This window comes from Mus musculus, chromosome 18 (assembly GCF_000001635.26).
Source record: "Mus musculus strain C57BL/6J chromosome 18, GRCm38.p6 C57BL/6J".
Classification (NCBI taxonomy): Eukaryota; Metazoa; Chordata; class Mammalia; order Rodentia; family Muridae; genus Mus; species Mus musculus.
In genome coordinates this window covers 59,010,478-59,030,238 of record NC_000084.6, presented here as the reverse complement: position 1 = coordinate 59,030,238, position 19,761 = coordinate 59,010,478, and the positions used below count along the sequence as shown (strand labels likewise).

Genomic DNA, 19,761 nt, shown 5'->3' with positions numbered 1-19,761 from the left:
ACGTTATATGCCCCAGCACAGGGGAACGCCAGGGCCAAGAAGTGGGAGTGGGTGGGTAGGGGAGCAGAATGGGGGAGGGTAGAGGGGACTTTTGGGATAGCATTTGAAATGTAAATGAAGAAAATATTTAATAAATTTTTTTAAAATAATAAATAAAAAGCCTTTTTAAATTAAAAAAAAAATGTTCTTCTTCCCACTCACGGGCTGGGGCATTTCCATAGCTATGCCACCTGCTTGTGGCAACCCACAGCATTGCCTGGCTAGAGGTTCCTCTGTTCCCTAAAGAATAGTTGGTGGGATTGCAAGCTTGTACAACCACTCTGGAAATCAGTCTGGCGGTTCCTCAGAAAATTGGACATAGTACTACCGGAGGACCCCGCAATACCTCTTCTGGGCATATATCCAGATGTCCCAACCGGTAAGAAGGACACATGCTCCACTATGTTCATAGCTGCCTTATTTATAATAGCCAGAAGCTGGAGAGAACCCAGATGCCCCTCAACAGAGGAATGGATACAAAAAATGTGGTACATTTACACAATGGAGTACTACTCAGCTATTAAAAGGAATGAATTTATGAAATTCCTAGGCAAATGGTTGGACCTGGAGGGCATCATCCTGAGTGAGGTAACCCAATCACAAAAGAACTCAAATGATATGTACTCACTGATAAGTGGATATTAGCCCAGAAACTTAGTATACCCAAGATATAAGATACAATTTGCAAAACACAGGAAGCTCAAGAAGAACGAAGACCAAAGTGTGGACACTGCCCCTTCTTAGAATTGGGAACAATCACCCATGGAAGGAGTTACAGAGACAAAGTTTGGAGCTGAGACGAAAGGATGGACCATCTAGAGACTGCCATATCCAGGGATCCATCCCATAATCAGCCTCCAAACAATGACACCATTGCATACACTAGCAAGAGTTTCCTGAAAGGACCCTGATGTAGCTGTCTCTTGTGAGACTAGGCCGGGACCTAGCAAACACAGAAGTGTATGCTCACAGTCAACTACTGGATGGATCACAGGGCCACCAATGGAGGAGCTAGAGAAAGTATCCAAGGAGCTAAAGAGATCTGCAACCCTGTAGGTGCAACAACATTATGAACTAACCAGTACCCAGAAGCTCTTGACTCTAGCTGCATATGTATCAAAAGATGGCCTAGTCAGCAATTACTGGAAAGAGAGGTAAATTGGACATGCAAACTTTATATGCCCCAGTACAGGGGAATGCCAGGGCCAAAAAGTGGGAATGGGTGGGTAGGGGAGTGTGGGGGGGGGAGGGTATGGGGGACTTTTGGGATAGCATTGGAAATGTAATTGAGGAAAATACATAATAAAAAATATTTTTAAAAAAAGATTAAAAAAATAAACATTTATACATGAAGAAAAAAAAGAATGGAGTCCTCTTTTTATGGTACGTACACAAATTTCTCAATGGCACAAGTCAAGACATGTTCCTCTTAGAGTGTTCTTGCTTCCTACTCACAGGCTGGGGCATCTCCACAGCTCTGCCACCTGGCTTGTAGCAACTCATGAAACTGCTTGTCTAGAGGTTTCTCTGGCTTCCTGATGGACGCACTCTTCTCCTTTTTGCACATATGTAAATTGCCCATAGGCACAGACCATATTCTAGTTAGTTGTTTGCATTAAGTAACTTTCCACTAATAGCTTTTTATTAAACATTTCTAGAAATGAAATTTAGGTTTCTAGGTTCTACAGGAATACTTATCAATTTTATCAAAGCTAACCAATCCCAAACTTTTCCGGTAATGACCCACATTTTGAAGTATTATATTCTCTTATAGTCCAGTGTACATCTGCAAAGATGGTTTAATTTTAGCGATCTATGTGTTTTTATTTCTGAGAACAAAAAAGAAGAAAGTACGCTAACACTTTTCTTCTACTGGAGTCCCTCAGTTGATTTTGCCTAAAGTGAATAATTGGCCATCAAATTTGGCTTGGTTTCTGTTTTTTATTTCTGTAAATATTCTGGAAATAATCACAACTTAAATTCTTCTTTTAGTGTCTTCTCCCTCAGCCTTTAAAGCCCAAAGATACAGCTGAAAGGAGTCCATGTGATTGATGTCTTGGAACTTCATAGTTTTACAACAAACCTGATTATCACATGCTCAATAGAAGGATGGATGCTATCTTGTCACTTATTGATAATTCCTCAAAAGAAAGATGCAAACTATAAATTTTCTAACAGGATAAGGGCATTCTCTGTGTTTTAGAGTTCATCTACCTAGTAATGACCTCATTTGTAAGACATAACAGAGATATTTAGTCATTAGATATTTATTTAGTCATTTAACTATTTTCTTTATTGATATAATTACATCATTTCCCCTTCCACGATCTCTCACATTTCAAACTCATAGCCTCTTATTTCATTGACTACCATTACATACATATATGCATGTACATGTTTTCTCTACTCTATATTTTGTATTTGGCACATAAGATGACACAGGCTACTAGGTGACATTTTTGCTGTCGATGTATGTGAAGGTTTATACTATTGTCAGAGTAACAGGAAGTAGAATCAGCCTGGAAACGAAATTCTGGGCGTGCCTATGAGAGATTATTGAGATTAGGTTAACTGAGATGTGGAAAGCCACGTTCTATGTGGGCAGCACCACTTCCAGAACAGAGATCTTGGGCTTCAGAAACGGGAGAAAGTGAGCTGAGTATTAGTATCCATCGCTCCGCTACTGTAATGTGGACACAATGTGGACACAACTGCTTCAAGTTCTTGCTGTTCTGACCACCCCATCCTGATGGACAGTACCCTCAAACTCTTAGCCAAATAGCCCACTGTTCCTTAACTTGCTTTCTGTTTGCTTCATGTTTACTTATGTTGCACATGTGAGTGCAAGTGTGTGTGTGTGTGTGTGTGTGTGTGTGTGTGTGTGTAGATACATAGATACATGCTTTCCATATCACACATGTGCAGGTGGGAGTCAGTTTTCTTTTTCCAGAAAAAGACTCAGGAAATGAAGTCAGATGGCCAGGCTTGGTGGCAAGCCTCTTCATCCACTAAGCTATCTCACTTCCCCCCCGAAGGTGCTTGGAATGTATAGTGTGAATGAAACTAGAATGGTTTCTGGGGAGACATAAGAGAAACCATGGAAAAAAGGAGGATCGTGCTCTATGAGCAGGTCTCGGAAAGATGCCCTGTGATGACTGCCATGTGATTTATCTTAAGTGCCTGGACCTTTAAAGGTTCCCCAATTGCTTGTCAAGTGGCCCTTTAAGAATTCTTAGCTGCTAGAACTGCTTGACCCTGTGATCTTCAGCGTTGGTTGCCTCTTGGATTTCTGGGAACAGGATTGGAGATAGAAAAGCCAGCTGAGGCTTGTGGTGGGGAGGGGCTAGCAGAGTGAGAGGAGAAGGCAGTTAGTGAAGACAGATAGGCTAGAATGATTGTTATAGCTTGGAGCTGTTTGTATTGGGAAAACTGGAAGAAGGGACTGTTTAAGCTGTCTATTGGGGAACTAAAGGAGAAACAGTGGGAAGAGGCTGGGTTGGAAACTGGAAGGAAGCTGGCAGGAAGTTCTGCAAACTGGTTACTGTTCCAAAAGAACTAGTCACTTGACTGGTGAGCCTCCCCAGCGGCCTCTGTTCACTCCTTGCTCTCTTCATTGTCATGGCTTCCCATTTAAGGACACTGCCTCCCTTTCTCATGGAAGGAAGATAATTTTCCCTAACAAAAACCACTTCTCCTCTGCTGCAAAATTTTCTCTTGAAGTTGCTTTGAATAAACAAGTTTAGCCAGTCTTCACTGAGGCATCCTCCCCCAAGGTGGCTGACTGCCTCAATTGATAAACAAACGCTGAGCAGCACAGGCTTCTAAGAGCACATGAGGAAGAAAGCAGGATGTCCTAGGCCTGTGATTGTAAGCATGTTCCAGATCCCAGATGCAGCAGAAAAAGCTACTGCGTGCAAACGGTATATGTGAGGTAAAATACAGTGTTTTAATGTTAAGAGTATCTCATAAAATAAATTAGCATTTCATAGCTGGGTATGGTGGTGCATGCCTTTAATCCCAATCTCTGGGAAGCAGAGATAGTGAGATCTCTGAGTCTGAGGCCAAGCTGGTCTACAGAAGGAGTTCCAGGACAGTTACATAGAGAAACCTTGTCTTGGAAAACAAAATATTAATAATAACAACAACAACAATGGAGATGAAGATTATCCAAAATCATTATAGGGTGCATACTAATGTACTTCTGAAAACTCTTTTCAAATCACCCCTTTATTATTTTAAAGTATATAACTATGTAGAGGTTAGGGCTGTCACACTAGAGAAGGGGGAAATTAAGAATCAGACCTCAGTAACATACAAACACTGAATTCACAGCAAAAACAAGGCTTGAAACCATTAACACTATAAAGGAAGAAAAGATTCCCTAAACATTTTCAGTTTTTCCAACATGGAACAAACTCACTAAGTAGGGCCTAACAATTTTGTTTTGCAACACAGTGGGGAGCAGGGATCATATAGAGGGAACAGAAATGAAGGCCAGGAGTGAACAATTACCTGGGTGACAGTAATTTCCAATTTAAATGCCAACGTGAAATTAGCTTAACTGGGGGTTTTGTTGTTTTGTTCCTTCAGTCACATAGCTCCCCCCCCCCCCCCCTGCGCCATGATTTCTTTCATGGTGGGAAGTTATGGGGCAGATTAGCTGTACAGGGTGACAAGGCTCTACATTCTTGGCATGCCTGAGTCTTAGGGTGTGCAGAGTCTCCCGAATTTCGTTTCCAAAGCTGTTATGAAGGGGAATCAATTCTCTTGACTTTTGGAGAATGCTCAACTCAGCCTAATGCACGCAGTCTCTACAATCCTGAGCGTCAGATAAGGCAAGCGTTCTTTCACCAGGCTAGAGGAAGCACTGTAGCCTTTTTCTTTTTATCAGACCATCTCTAAGCATGGTAGAGCTTGAGATATTGGACTGTCTCACTTAAATACACCAATCCTCTTCAGGATTAATTATTTGAGTTTTTAGGCTCCACTAAGGAAGCCATGCCAAGTACCCATACAGCAAAATTATACCCAGGTCTGTACTTTTCTACCTGCTTCCATGTCTACATCCTAAGTCAGGGCTCATCTTCTTCTCTACTTGTTTGTAACTGTCACCATTGCTATTTTGTTCCCTGCTCATGTATCTTGACTGTCTTGTTACCCATTCCTCACTGAAGAACCCATCAGGAACTGGGCTGTTTGTCTTCAAACTTTTAGGAGAATTGAGTAAGTGGCTGCCAGGCCCAGAAGGGACCCCATGCATCCCATTGTCTGGTTGGGGCTGAATCTGCCCAGGCCTGACACTTCCTTTTGTCCAAATTCTAGCATCTCATCTCAGAGAAAGCTGAAGCAAATAGCTAGTTTAGCCACAATTAATTAAACAACAAGTTTGAAGAGGTGACTCAACTCACAGGTCCTTCTTAAACTTAATAGGTAATTACTCTTTGTCTTCACACTCTTAAAGATGTTACCCACAGATCTTAACCCTACTCTCTCAGATCTTGCTTACTGAAATGTTCACACTTGGGTACATGGTTCTTTGTGAGGTTCTGAAGAAAAGGTGATTTTCATACTAGACTGTGTTAGTTCTAACGCAAAGCCATGCCTAGAGTATGGTTACCTTGTTTGACAAGGTTGTTCATTGCACTTTCGAATCTGTGGCTCTGGTTTGGTCAAGTCCTTGCATTTCTTGTTGTCCACAAGGCTGATATTCTTGCTCATGATTTTTGTGCAGGACACCATTGTCTTCCTCTCTCCTGCAAAAGGCAGATGAACATATACTGTGAAGTCATTCCAGGCTTTTGTGAAATGGATAGTGTCAAAAATTAAACCAATTTGGGGTCATGCCAATGAATGTGACACTGTTGTAGAGTTACATAACAAAATGTGCCTCTGGGATTAAGAATTTTTCCTTCAAGGGTAAATAGCAGTTGGTATGTTACAGGGAGATGTTGGAAGGATAAGTTAACAAGATGTTGATTGAAGATGCATCTTTTAGCAGTAAGTGGTCAGATGTTCTGTGTGTATAGAACATTCTGATACTGTTCTCCATGCTGAGAATTCCCCAAAGCATACAAACAGGTACATGGACATCTAAAGATTTCATTGCTATCCGTAGCAGTGTTCTATAGCAAAGGATAGAAAGTACTGTTTTTTCCGAGTGTACCTGATGTTTTCATTCGTAGTGCTTCTGACAACAGCCCTAAGAATTCTAGAAACAACTATCACTTTCCTTTGATAAAACCCATGAGCTTATTATAATAAAAACTTTTAACAGTAAGACTATTTGTATTTTGTGTTCATTTTTCATAGAGACACTGATTGATAGTGTCAGTGTCATTGTTAAAAGTCTAGTGTGTTCTAATTTCTTTTTCTCAGTATCGTTCTTATAAATAATATCCATGTAGGAGATTTAATGGTACATTTTATTATTGATTAATGTTATCAGCAACAAATGGTAAAGCCAGAGAGTCATTTGATAAAATGTTGTCTGCACACAAAAGGACAAAATTACTGGAATTATAATTTATGGCAAACCCAGTTCATGAATCATCATGTCGATACTAAAAGTTGAGCTTGTAAAGAACTTATGATAACACAAAGGTGTTCCTATTATATCAAGTAAAATGGAAAATAAAATCACGTTTTACTACCGAAGAAAATGCTAAAGAAAATTGTGATTATATTTTAGTGCAGGTTTTGTTTTGTTTTGTTTTTGTTTGTTTATGACATGTCTTGGAACCAATGTAGAAGGGTAACTTCAAAACTGAAAATCGAGACAATGATATCCCTAAATGTTATTTTTCTGTCAAGCATATTCTAAAATATTTAAAAGGCACAAGCATCTGAATGCTGAAAGCCCCACTCCAGTTTGAAGCTACAGGCTTGGTTCCCTCCTTACTACCTGGAGCCAGATATGGAGGGCAGTGGCTGCAAACTGGGGAGGGGGGAGGGTGTAGTGAAATGGTGGTGGCCTGACTGGAAGACTGTGGGGCATCCCACCTCTTCCACTCTTCCCTTCCTCTCTTCTTTGACTTATTATTTTCCTCATATACAAAGGCTTGTTGATAACTCGTCCCTTCTCTTAAAACTGTCATTCCATGTCCACTCAAACTTTCTTTCTTTAAGCCATCCACTGAAGTAAAGCCTGAGGCAAGGCAGGCAATCCTGCCTCCACACACAACCTCCAAGCATTGCAAGATGGCGTGCTTTTGGTGCTTCTGCTGTGCTTGTTACTCTAAACTGGTCTTTCATATAAAATAGAACTTTGTAATGCAATGATTTATTAAGATAATATAAGACATTCCCTCAAACATGAGTAGGTGTTTCACAGCTCTAAAGCAAAGAAAACATCTACTTCACAAGTGCATTTTAAGCTGTTTGAAAGTGGTTAAGAACACTGGCTATTCTTACAGAATGCTCAGGGTTTGATTTCCAGCATTCACATAGCAGCTCAGAACCATCTGTTTCAGAGGATCCAATGACCTCTTCCTGGACTCTGTGGCACCAGGCTGGCATATGTTGCACAGACAGATGTACGGGCAGGATACCCCACACATATAAAATAAAAACAAACATATCTAAACATTTTACAATTAAGAGGACTGGTATCAGTTGGGTAACCTATCTCAGGGCTTGTCCCTGTAGCCAACCTATTGTCTCTCTCTGAGATGCCTTTGTTCGCCTGTCGCTCCTAAGAAATTTCTCCCATCTACACTGTGATATCAATGCTGTCATTATACAAGTCTTGGCTAGGCAACAATATTGTTGAGAATTTCAAGGATGCAGCTTCTGTGTCATGTCCAGAAGACACAACCTCAACAGTTGGCATCCTGGTTCTCCAACTCTTAATTCTCTCCACCTCCTCCAGGATGAGCCTTCAGTATGGGATTTCATTATAGATATTTCAACTAAGGTTGAAAATTCAACAGCTACTTTCTGCGTCAGTTATTTTTCTGCTGTAATGAAATATTCTAACCAAAACAACTTATGGTGACAGTGTTTATTTTGGCCTATAGCTCCAGAAGGATCTCAGTACTTGATGGTGGGGAGGTATGATAACAAGGTGACTATGCCATCACATCTTCCATCGCGAATTCAAAGCAGAATGTGAACTAAACTCTCAAAGCCTACCCCTATTTACACACTTCCTCCAACAAGGCTCCCTCTTCTAAAGGTTCTAAAGGCCCTAGACATTGCCATGAGTTCAAAACCCGATGTACAAATATCTGAGTCTTCGAGGGTTACATTTCATTCACACCTGAGCACCTGCTCTCTGTGTTTGGACCAGTTGTACATCTCTGTAATAATCCTCCTCTTCAAATGAGTTCTTTTTTATTTTTCTTTAGTTATGAGGGCTACACTTATCCACGAGTATACGGAAAAATATTTGGAATGCATTTAGAAGTTATATTGGCTTAGAAAATTGGCAATAATATTTTCTCTAAGAAATGTTCTCTAAGATCTGTGACTTCTTCAGTCAGGGATAATTGGCTCTGGTCACAGTACCACCAATGAATTCCTTCCCATTGAGAAGCTTTGTTCAATGAGTCAGATGTTGCCTATCCCAACGATAAAGTGCTAGGTTGCCCCACTGGGGGAATGTCAGTATGATAGCCATTGGGTATGATTTGTAAGATTTAAAACCAGGTAAAACTATCAATTGCCTTTCCCCTTGACAGTTGCATAGCACTTTCTGATAGTATAAGAGCCAGTCCCCAGGAAGAGGTTTCCAGATCAATTATACCTTGATTCCTCAAAGCCTTGTCCAAAATGTATGGCACTTAGATTTTCAAGTGTGTGTGTGTGTGTGTATACAATATGTACATGCACAAAATATTTTGTGTTACTATAAGAAAGCCTACCAAGAAGTGCTTTCTTATTGCTTTTTAAACATCCTTACTGACATCTGTCTATCCTTCCGTTCTCTCCTTCTGCATTACCCCCTCCTTTTCCCACAGCCAAGGTCCCTCCACCATTTTCCACTCCCTTCCTCCATAGTACCAGAAATGTAGTTTTTATAAACTACAGGATGAAAGCTTTTATCAGTGATTATGCACCACCCTTATGTCTTTATCTTCCTTTCCTCCACTCCACACACACACACACACACACACACACACACACACACACACACACACAGAGTGTTGTATTCCAAATTGTCAAAAAGGTTTGCTAGCATTATTTTTAGGTAGTATTCATCTTATAAAATTCCTTAAGAATTTCCTTCTTTTTTGTTTTGGTATTTTGTAATAATAGATAATTATAAACTTGATTAATAAACTTGACATTAATAAAATTAATATAATGAAGTAAATTTAGCTTCAGTTAATATGTTAAATGACAATTCAAGATAACTGTAATAAAAACTTAACTGTACCACACAATACATTTTTCTTTTCTCCACTTATTACTATGTGTTTAATTCTACACAACTCAATTAGGAGAGGAACCATCAAACACTGAAAGGTGATACTGCCCAGGGATGCTACTTGCTCTCCCTTCTGAGCCTGTAAATATGCTATTACTTCTCCTTGTTCTGTTGAAGATAACTGTTGTGCATTTGTTTTTAATGTTCTGTGCTTTGAACCCAGGCTCATTTAATTCATGAGTATGCTGAAAGATGACAAAGTCCTTTCTGGCAATAAAGCCAGCAAAGAAAAGTTAGAGATGATTCCATTCTTGAAATGATGTCCCTATACTTTATGAACTGAAAATGGAAATGATATTCAAAAGTCCAGAAATAGTTTGGCATAGAAATAAAAATGTGTTCTACTAACATCGAGATTATTATTATTAACTGTTGAGTGAACAGTGGCACTCCATCCAGGGAAGATTTGCACACATAAAACAGACCCCATGCGAGCTACATGCAGTGGTGACATTTTATAAAACCAGCCAGGGGAAATGAAGATACATATGGCTATGGTGTTATCGAAATGTGTATATTCAAGCATCTTTCTGAAGTCCTGAATAGCCAATGAAGAAACACTATCTTATGCCAGGAAGAGCTATATGAAGACTCCAAGCTACCCTCAAAAGCAATATGAGGAAGAGAAAACCTTGAATTTAGATGTTCTAGACTCTAATCCTGACCACCCCTACGCGGCTATGTGACACTGAAATATCACTATTCTCTATGCACTCCAGTTTCTCACACTAGAATATTAACTCACTTTGAAGAAAACTTCACATTCCTGCTGACTCGGAAACTCAAAAGACTCCATAGTGAATCTCTATTGCTTGATGTTTAGACATCGACAAAATATTTCCTAAGAAGTAACCATCAACGTCAAACAATTTGCTTTTCAAGCTAAAGAATTACCCATTGTATTTAATTAATTTTAATGCAGCTTTCATCAGACCACAACAGCAGAGAAAAGGAAAATGAATATTCTGCAGTGGGCAAGTCCTTCGCTGTCTAGATTTTTCTTTTCTTTTCTTTCTTTTTTTTTTTTTATTTATTTACATTTCAAATGTTCTCTTACTAGTTTCCCCTCTGCAAACCCTCTATCCCATCCCCCTTTCTCCCTGTTTCTATGAGTGTGTTCCCCCACCCACCCACTTGCTTCTGCCTCAGTGCCTTAGCATTCCCCTACTCTGAGGTATCGAGTCTTTACAGGACCAAGGGCCCCCCTCCCATTAATGCCAGATAGAGCCATCCTCTGCTACATATGCAGCTAGACCCATGGGTCCCTCCATGTCTACTCCTTAGTTGGTGGTTTAGTCCCTGAGAGCTCTGAGTGGTCTGATTAGTTGATACTGTTGCTCTTCCCATGGGGTACAATCCCCTTCAGCTCCTTTACTTCTTCCCCTCACTCCTCCATTGGGGTCCCCACGCTCAGTCCCATGGTTGGCTGTGAGCATCCACATCTGTATTGGTCAGGCTCTGGCAGAGCCTCTCAGGAGATAGCTATACCAGGCTCCTGTCAGCAAGCACTTCCTAGCATCAACAATAGTGTCTGGTTTGGTGTCTGCAGATGGGATGGATCCCTAGGTGGGGCAGTCTCTGGATTTCCTTTCCACAGCCCTCCCCATTCTGCTGTCTAGATTTTTAAGTGTAAAAAGGATTTAATATCCGTTTTCTCAGTGATGAGGTAGATTATTGGTTCCTTTATTATGTGAAATAGGGAACATATATAATTTCATATATGTGGAAAACATATGATTGAATACTGGAGTTACATTAAAGAGAACTTACAACTGTACATTTTCACTTGGAATGTTTTTTCTATTGGTCTTGTCTTTTCTCCCCCACCTCTCTCTTTCCCTCCTTTGTCTGTTGGATGGAAGAAGAATCCCTTAACATAGATGGCCATGTGAAGAAGTGACAAGCAGAGGAACAGAGTCTTGGGTAGGTAGGAGATGCAGGGCTAGGAAAATAGGGGATCGAAAGGTATGGTGATATTGGGGTCAAGCCAGGAAGAAAATTTTCTTGTGGCAATGATGATTGAGAAGGCGTTCCAATCTAAGCATTGACTTGAAAGGTACTTGTTAGAGTTCACATTGACATACCTGTATTATATCTGTACCCTTGGATGCTCCATGAACTTCTATGCTCCGTGAAAGCTCTGTCATTGTTTTCTATGCTGCCTTCACCGACTAAACATTTCCTTGTTCATAAGCAGTGCTTTTGGATCTAGATGGTATGGGCTTTAGAATTCTCAACAAGTCCCTGTTCAATTTTTTTTCTTCCTGCATTTCTGGCTTTGGGCCATCATAGCCTGACCCTTCTTACAGTCAGGCAGCAGCCTCTGGGCCTCTCTTTGCTCGTGGATTTTGGCTCCCAGCATACTGTTGTTTTGTCTTTGACACTGAGCCTACAAAACTTCTCCAATTATAATATCTGAATGATTTTCCTAGTCCTGTGTTCCAGGTTCCTAGTTATCTTTTCTTCACAACAAGATGTGTTTCCCTTTAATGGTCATAATGCCTCCCTGTGGCATCCCACTAACCACTGTGGGTTACTTCCATAATCTCTGCTTTATTTTCTATCATCTTCTGTTACCATCCTGTTAGTGTATGGAGACTGATAGTTTCTAAAATCCAGACTGGTCCTATAACTCTCAACCCTACTGCCTTCTTATTGTCCTCCAAGTCCTCACAGCACAAGTTTCCTCCATTTTGAACTCCACCCATGCAGCATCAGGCTGTCCTCTACCCCTTTATTTTATTAGATTCACTGGAAAATTCTCAATTTTGCTCTGTAATAGTATTTGCAAACTATATGCAGCTGAATGGTGCCACAGCATCATAGGTATTGAAGTCATGATAAATTCAAAACATGGAAGTTCAACTGGACCATTAATGCTACCACAGACCAAAATACCTCTTCCCATTCAGAAATACATGAAAGGACTAGCCTCTCCCTGGGGCACTGCCCAGATGTTAACCATCACTGAAACCTAATACACTTGGTTAAAAGCCACTCAGTGTTGATGTTACTTTAACATTCTATTATAAATTTGATGCTAATTTTTCCTGTAAACAAGCAACAGCACAGATGGCTAGGGCAATTTGAGTTCCTAATACTATGGAAGCTGATTGATCACTCTGTTCCATGTTTGAGCCAAGGTTCTAGCACTCAACAACTCCCCTCTGCCAGCACAGATATTTTGAACATATTATTAAGACCTTAAAGAAACATAATAACCTTAACTGTTCTACTCTAATAAATGTGAAACCCAGCTAGGACTGTTTCAGTCACTTTCTGCTGACTTTTTAATAACACAAGTCTTAGGGAGCTAAAGGGAACTCTGAGCCATTTCTTTATGTTAGAAGGGGACACTTCCTTTAGTGGCTTAGTGGAGCGACTGCTGTCATTGTCACTGAAATGACAAAGTCATGATTGGAGCACACACTAATCTTAGTTTGCATGAGAGTTTTCTGTGATTGATGTAAGCACCAATTCTTTACATATAGAATTGTTCAACCCCCCCCCCCACCCTGTAAGCTGGCTGAGAAACATCCTCCAAAGAGACCCCCTGTGGCGTTGCAACATCAGTCTTAATACAAAGATTCTCTTGAATGGTCAGTTGTCATCTACCACCACCACCACCACCACCACCTCCTCCTCCTCCTCCTCCTCCTCCTTCTTCTTCTTCTTCTTCTCCTTCTCCTCCTCCTCCTTCTTCTTCTCCTTCTTCTTTCTCCTCCTCCTCCTCCTCCTCCTCCTCCTCCTCCTCCTCCTCCTCCTCCTCCTCCTCCTCCTCCTCCTCCTCTTCTTCTTCTTCTTCTTCTTCTTCTTCTTCTTCTTCTTCTTCTTCTTCTTCTTCTTTACTTTTATTAGATTTTTTTTCATTTACATTTTAAATGCTATCCTGAAAGTCCCCTATACCCATCCCCCACCCCCTGGCCTGATCCCAAACCTACCCACTCCCGCTTCCTGTCCTGGCATTCCCCTGTACTGGGGTATGTGATCTTCACAAGACCAAGGGCCTCTCCTCCCAATGATGGCCGACTAGGCCATCCTCTGCTACATATGCAACTAGAGACACAGCTCTGGGGGGTACTGGTTAGTTCATATTGCTGTTCCTCCTATAGGGTTTCTCGCCTACCTTCAGATAGAAAAGGTCAAGAAAGACTTAGCAATGACAGGTAAGCATCTAACAGGCCAAGCAGCCAAAGCAGCAAGGCGGGCCAGATGTACTGACAGCTGCAATAGAGATTCAAGACTTTCAGCCAATAGCAGCAGCAATAGCAGCAACAGGAAAGGAACTGGAATAATTGTCTTCTATATGGTGACCATTGACAGCAGTTGAACAGTTTGAGAGAGCAGTCACAGCAGAAACAGGAGAGACAACAGCTGGAGAGGAATACACAAAAGAGGTTGAAGGATAAGAAGCCACAGAAGAGAAACTGCAAGTCCTGATCACTGGAAGAGTTCCAGGAAAACTGCTAAGTATTCGGGGCAAAATGTCTCTAGTCTAGTCCAGGAGACCAGGCTCACCTGTTGCCCCACTGGCCGGCCACTGGACATGATGGAGAAACTGGGGCTTACTGTTGGCTTAGTTACTTTTCTGTTGCTCGAAATGAATCTTGTGACCAAGGCAACTTACAGAAGGAGTTTATTTGGGGTGTCAGAGGGTTATAGTTTATGATGGTGGAGTGGAGGTAGCAGGCAGTAGGTGGCTGTAGCAGCAGCTGAGAACTCATGCCCTAAACTACAAGCAGGAGGTAGAGAAAGCTAAGTGGGAATGCACAGAGCTTTTGAGACCTTAAAGCTGACCCCAGTGATATTTCCTCAGCAAGAACTGGGAACCATGTATTCAAATGTCTGAGACTTATGGAGGATATCTCCTTCAAACTACCATACTAGACAAAGTGCCACCACCAAGCTCTGCAGGAGAACACAAACTGCTGATACTCTTCCTTCCTGCTGACTACAAGCTGCTACAAGAAAGCTGAGAGTTGCAAAATATGCCCAAAAGTAGCCCCTGAAGAACTGTGCATTGTAGACCCATGATTTGTAATCTGACCTAAAGATACCCACCAGCCAGTTGGTGACAATTCTGTACTCCCTATCTTTTTCTAGGTGGCCACTTCATAATTTTCTTTTCAAAGACCCTCTATGTTCCTTGTAACCCTCCACTCTCAGCATAGTGGCCTTTGTGGTTGAAGATGAACCATTGTATCCACAAACTGTCTGTTCTCCTGGGACTAGTCTGTGGTTTTGGGAAGCCAACTTACTCATTTTTTTTCCCTTCCTATTCCATCTTGATACAGTTCCAGCAATTTCTCACTCTCTCCTAGTTGGATGTGCTCCTTTAGAAAATGCACATGGACAAAAGATGTGCAATGGAACCAACGATGAAAACATGGCCCCTTGATTCTAATCCCCTCCAGCTACTGCCACATTTTCTTCTTCCTTCTTTCAGCAACATTGATTGAATGAAGAGTTTCTGACTTTAATTATTATATTTTTTTCTCTTTGACATTTTTCATATTTTGGCTTATGGTATTTTTAAACACAAATTAGTTTAATCATTTTCACTCCCGTCACTCTATCTCCCCCCTCCTCTCATGAGTCCCCTTCCTCTTTCTAACTAGTTTGCATTCTGCTTTCATGACCTTGGTGTGTGCAATGCAGAAAGTTTTACTAGAGTTGCTCAGGTGGGCATGGAGAAGGCGTCCTATATAAGAAGCACACTCATCTCACCAGTGGTGGCACTGCTAAAGAAATGCCTCTCCTTCTTCAGTGACTGCTGTCTATGGGCTCTAAGTGAGGGATGGAGCCTCGGGAGCTCCCTCCTCTTTCATGGCAGGACACTGATGGACCCATTTGGTTATTCTGCTATTTTCTTAGAAATCCATTCCATATGACCTTTTGAGCCAAATATAACATTAAAATTAATTTTAGAGGGTGTTTTAGTTAGGGTTTCCATTGTTGTGAAGAGACACCATGACCAAGGCAATTCTTATAAGGACATTTAATTGGGGCTGGCTTACAGGTTCAGAGTTTTAGTCCATTATCATCAAGGTGGGAACATGGAAGCATTCAGAAGGGCATGGTACAGGAGGAGCTGGGAGCTGAGAGTTCTACATCTTCATTTGAAGGCAGCTAGGATGAGGGTCTCTCAAAGCCTATTCCACAGTGACACACCTACTTCAACAGGGCCACATCTTCTAATAGTGCCATTCCCTGGGCCAAGCATATTCAAACCACCCCAGAGGGTTAGCAACTGAACTCCTTGTTTCATATCTAATGAAAATAATGAGCTGGGCATGGTGGCACACACCTTTAATCCCAGAACTTGGGAGGCAGAGGCAGGAGGATTTCTGAGTTCGAGGCCAGCCTGGTCTACAGAGTGAGTTCCAGGACAGCCAGGGCTATACAGAGAAACCCTGTCTCAAAAAAAAAAAAAAAAAAAAAAAAAGAAATAAAGAAAGAAAAGAAAAGAAAAGAAAAGAATGCATCTTGGACATTAATGCTGATCAATTCTCCATCGACACTGTTACTTGATAGACTATTGGCAGATGGTCATTCTTTCCTTTTTGTAACACATTTCTCACTTGCCTTACAAATGACATTAATATGTGTTCCCTATATTTCTTGCTTCTCTTTGTAATCTGCTTTGCTGCTTCCTCCTCATCTCTTAACTTCCCACAGCTTTTCTTTGTCTTTGTGAGACCCTGACTTAGAGTGTTTCTCCCTGGAAGGTAAAGCCCCTGGACATTCCCCAAGCTTGTTTTCCCTGATCTCTAAAAATACAGCCAGAAAGAAGCTCTTTGTTCTCTATAGCCACCAAAAAGCCTTTTTGTTTCTATACTGTACAACCAGAGATGCCTGCCTTCCTGTGCCGAGGACACGGAGATAAAAATTCAGAAAGAACTCACTCCCCATTCCTGTCTTGTAAATTCCACCAAGGACACCCAGAAGAGAAGAACTCTCCTCCCAACTCCTCCCAACTCTTCCCAGCTACTCCCAACTCTTCCCAGCTCCTCTCAACTCTTCCCAACTCCTCCCACCTCTTCCCAGCTCCTCCCAGCTCTTCCCAGCTCCTCCCAACTCTTCCCAGCTCCTCCCAACTCTTCCCAGCTCCTCCCAACTCTTCCCAACTCCTCCCAACTCTCCTCCCAACTCCTCCTAATTCCTCAGCTAGCTGTCAAAAGCCCCCTACTGTCACTGATTGGGGTCAAACTCCCCTTCCCTATGTGGTGGAGGGACTTCATCCTCAGCTAGCTGATAATAAAACCTCTTGCAGTTTGCATCAGGTGTGGTTTTCTCTCGGGTCACTGGGGTGCTGGCCAGCTCATCCCGGGACTTGAGCGGAGGCCCAGCTTTGGGGGTCTTACACCTTCAGCTACTCCTCAGGTGGTCCCATCTAGTCTCATCACTTCCACATGTTATATGTAACTTAATATTCCTTCTCCACCATCAGACTTATATCTCCAGCTACTTACTTGACATCACACTTAGGCCAACAGGTATCTCTAACTTTTGTTGAAGCTCTCAAACCCTCAATTCTTCCTAACCCTGGCATTTCAGACTCACCTTGGTTGTCAGTTCATGGTGACATTATCCTGTCATTTGGAAAAGCCATCTTGTCCCCCACCCCCATCCCCACCCCTTACTCTCACAGCTTAACATTTAGCTTAGTAGCATGATGGATGATTCTCTCTGTCTACTGTTTCCAAGCAGCTTAACTAGCCTGCCCCCTCAATGGCTGCAGGGCTTCATCTACACACTTGCCCTGTCTAGTTTACTTTCAACTGAGAATCAGAAGGGTGCTTTTATACCTGAAGACTATGATCCCTCCATCCTAACCCCCCTTTTGTATCTCCCATCACCCACAGAAGGAGGGTGGGAGGAGGCATCTCACAGTTCTCTTCACATCCAACTGTACTGCTTCCATTCACCCTGAGCTCTGTTCCACATTCCAGCTGTGGCTGGCGCTCACCCTTAACAATTTGGTGCAGCCAGACTTTGGTGGAGGGGTTTTTCTGAAAACCTAGTTTACAGTGCACCTGCCCCCCAGCCCCTGCTCTTTTGCGTATCCTCCTCAACTGCTTGTCTTATTTTAGTGTTCAGTGTATTTCCATGCAACTATATTGATTTGTACATGTATTTTTGGTTCTCCCATCCCAGGTACCCTGCTGACAGACATGACAGTTTCTCCCAGTGCCCTCCTCGCCCCTTTAGGAACATTTAGGCTATGAGTATTGAGAGTTTTGTTACCCAGAAAACGTGATTCAGCTCCATGCACAAACCCATTTCATATCCTATTCGCTACATACGCATCATTTTATTCTACACAAGGAAGCTTTCCTTTTAGCCTTCAAAGGAATCTGCAGACTGTTCATAAACAGAAAGGAGAATTGGGGTGAGATATACACAAAGTCTCTGGGTACAGAACCTCCTCCAGAAGTGGTCAAACTCAGAAATTTCCCATTCATAATTTCATGCTGAAGTAACCTGTTCATTTGCCTCCCAATATCCAATACAGAAATAGAAAACAGTGAACCCAACTTTGGGGTGCTTCTATACTCAAGGGTGATAGTGACATACTTTAGAATTAGTAAGCTCGAAAATGTGAGTATTTTATGTTTTTACTTTGCATGCATATGTATATAGTTGTAGGACACAAACAAATTAAAAACAAACTTGATGTGAGTCTGTCAAAACACTACTTCATTCATTCAGTTCATGTGTATAAAGTTTTATGGTATGGTATATCTTAGAAACGAGAAATTTTAAGACTTTTATTTTTGTCCCAAAGGATTTCTTTTTTTTTAAATTTAAGATAGTTTTAGCTATTGTGCACACACACACGCGCGCGCGCGCGTGTGTGTGTGTGTGTGTGTGTGTGTGTGTGTGTGTGTGTGTATTTCCATATGAAGCTGAAAAGTGTCCTTTCAAGATCTGTAACGAATTGAATTGGACTTTCTATGGGGATCACACTGAATCTATTGATTGTTTTTGATAATATGGGTATTTTTACTATATCAACCCCACCAGTCCATGAGCATGGGAGACCTTTCTATGTTCTGGTATCTTCTTTAAGTTTTTTCTTCAGTGTCTTCAAGTTTTTATCATACAAGTCTTTCACTTGATTGATTAGAGCTAACCCCACGATATTTTATGCTAGTTAATTGTATTATGAAAGGTGGTGTTTCCATGATTTCTTCTTCAGTGCAATTGCATATAGAAAAGCAACTTATATTTGTGATTTAATTTGGTATTCAGCTTTGCTGAAGGTATGTATCAGATGCTGGTAGTTATAGAATGTACAGCACAGCCCGAGTAGTGTCTCTGGGACCTGGTACACTGTAAACAGACACATTACTCCCTATGTAATACATATAGTAACCAGTCTCATGGAACGAAATAGAGTAGTCATCAGTGACCTTTTCACTTTAAGTCAGACTTTTCCCCCATGAAACAGTTCAGATATTCAGCTTGTACACACATTCTAAGGAACGTAGTTTACAAACTGTTATGGATTCTACAATTGTAAATTAGAGGTTTTTCAATCAATTGTAATTATCAGTGATTAATCAGAAAATGATTGAAGATTTGAAAAGATAGAAGTTTAAATATTCTTCACCTCCTCCACACGTGGCATTGCAATCGCCCCAGCCTGCGTGTGTCCACATGAAGAGGGGCCCCGGCTCCTTAGAACTCTGATTGTCTGGAAGAGGGTCTGATGGAACAGTATATTCATAGTGAAGACCGTAATTCTGATCTTGAAATAGGAGTACCTGTGGCAGACAGAGTGTTTACAGAATATGATTTAAATATAATACAATCAATGAGAAAAATCTGCAAAGATATTGATACTTAAAATACTAATTGCACAATGAATGTATACCTTTGATTTGCAGCAATCATGTAATATCACTTTTAAATGTTTAAAATGTTATAGTTTTTTAAAGATAGGAGAATCACCTGTGAGCCATCATGATAAGAACTCACTTAAACAAATCCAGTAATACCTGATCAATTTCTTTACATTTGGTTGATCATTCCCAAAGCATGGTGTGTGTGTGTGTGTGTGTGTGTGTGTGTGTGTGTGTACGTGTACTTGATGCATATACATAATGTGTTTGGGGGTGCAAAATGTGTGTTGCATCCAATGTCAAGATACAAAATCAACCTTGGATTTTCCACTTTTATAAAAAACAAAGATGGAAGAAAGTCAATCAATATGGTACATGCTATGTTTATCTAGTTTTATGCCAGCTTGGCATAGATTGACATTTAAGGAGAGGGACCCTCAATTGAGG

The 19,761-nt window shown here is 41.2% G+C and overlaps 1 protein-coding gene across 6 annotated transcripts in view; it reads right to left on the bottom strand.

The window, feature by feature from the left end:
• The window catches only part of Adamts19 (a disintegrin-like and metallopeptidase (reprolysin type) with thrombospondin type 1 motif, 19), a 217,691-nt gene that overhangs the window by 23,444 nt on the left and 174,486 nt on the right, over positions 1-19,761 (bottom strand). For all 6 annotated transcript variants that reach the window (XR_003952519.1, XM_006525919.4, NM_175506.4 and 3 more), the window contains 2 exons: positions 19,083-19,236; positions 5,657-5,792 (listed from right to left, as the gene is read on the bottom strand). Coding sequence is in view for 5 of the 6 variants with exons in the window: in XM_006525919.4 (XP_006525982.1) it covers positions 5,657-5,792; positions 19,083-19,236 (290 nt within the window). In the remaining variant the exon portion in view is untranslated. The remainder of the gene's footprint in view (positions 1-5,656; positions 5,793-19,082; positions 19,237-19,761) is intronic.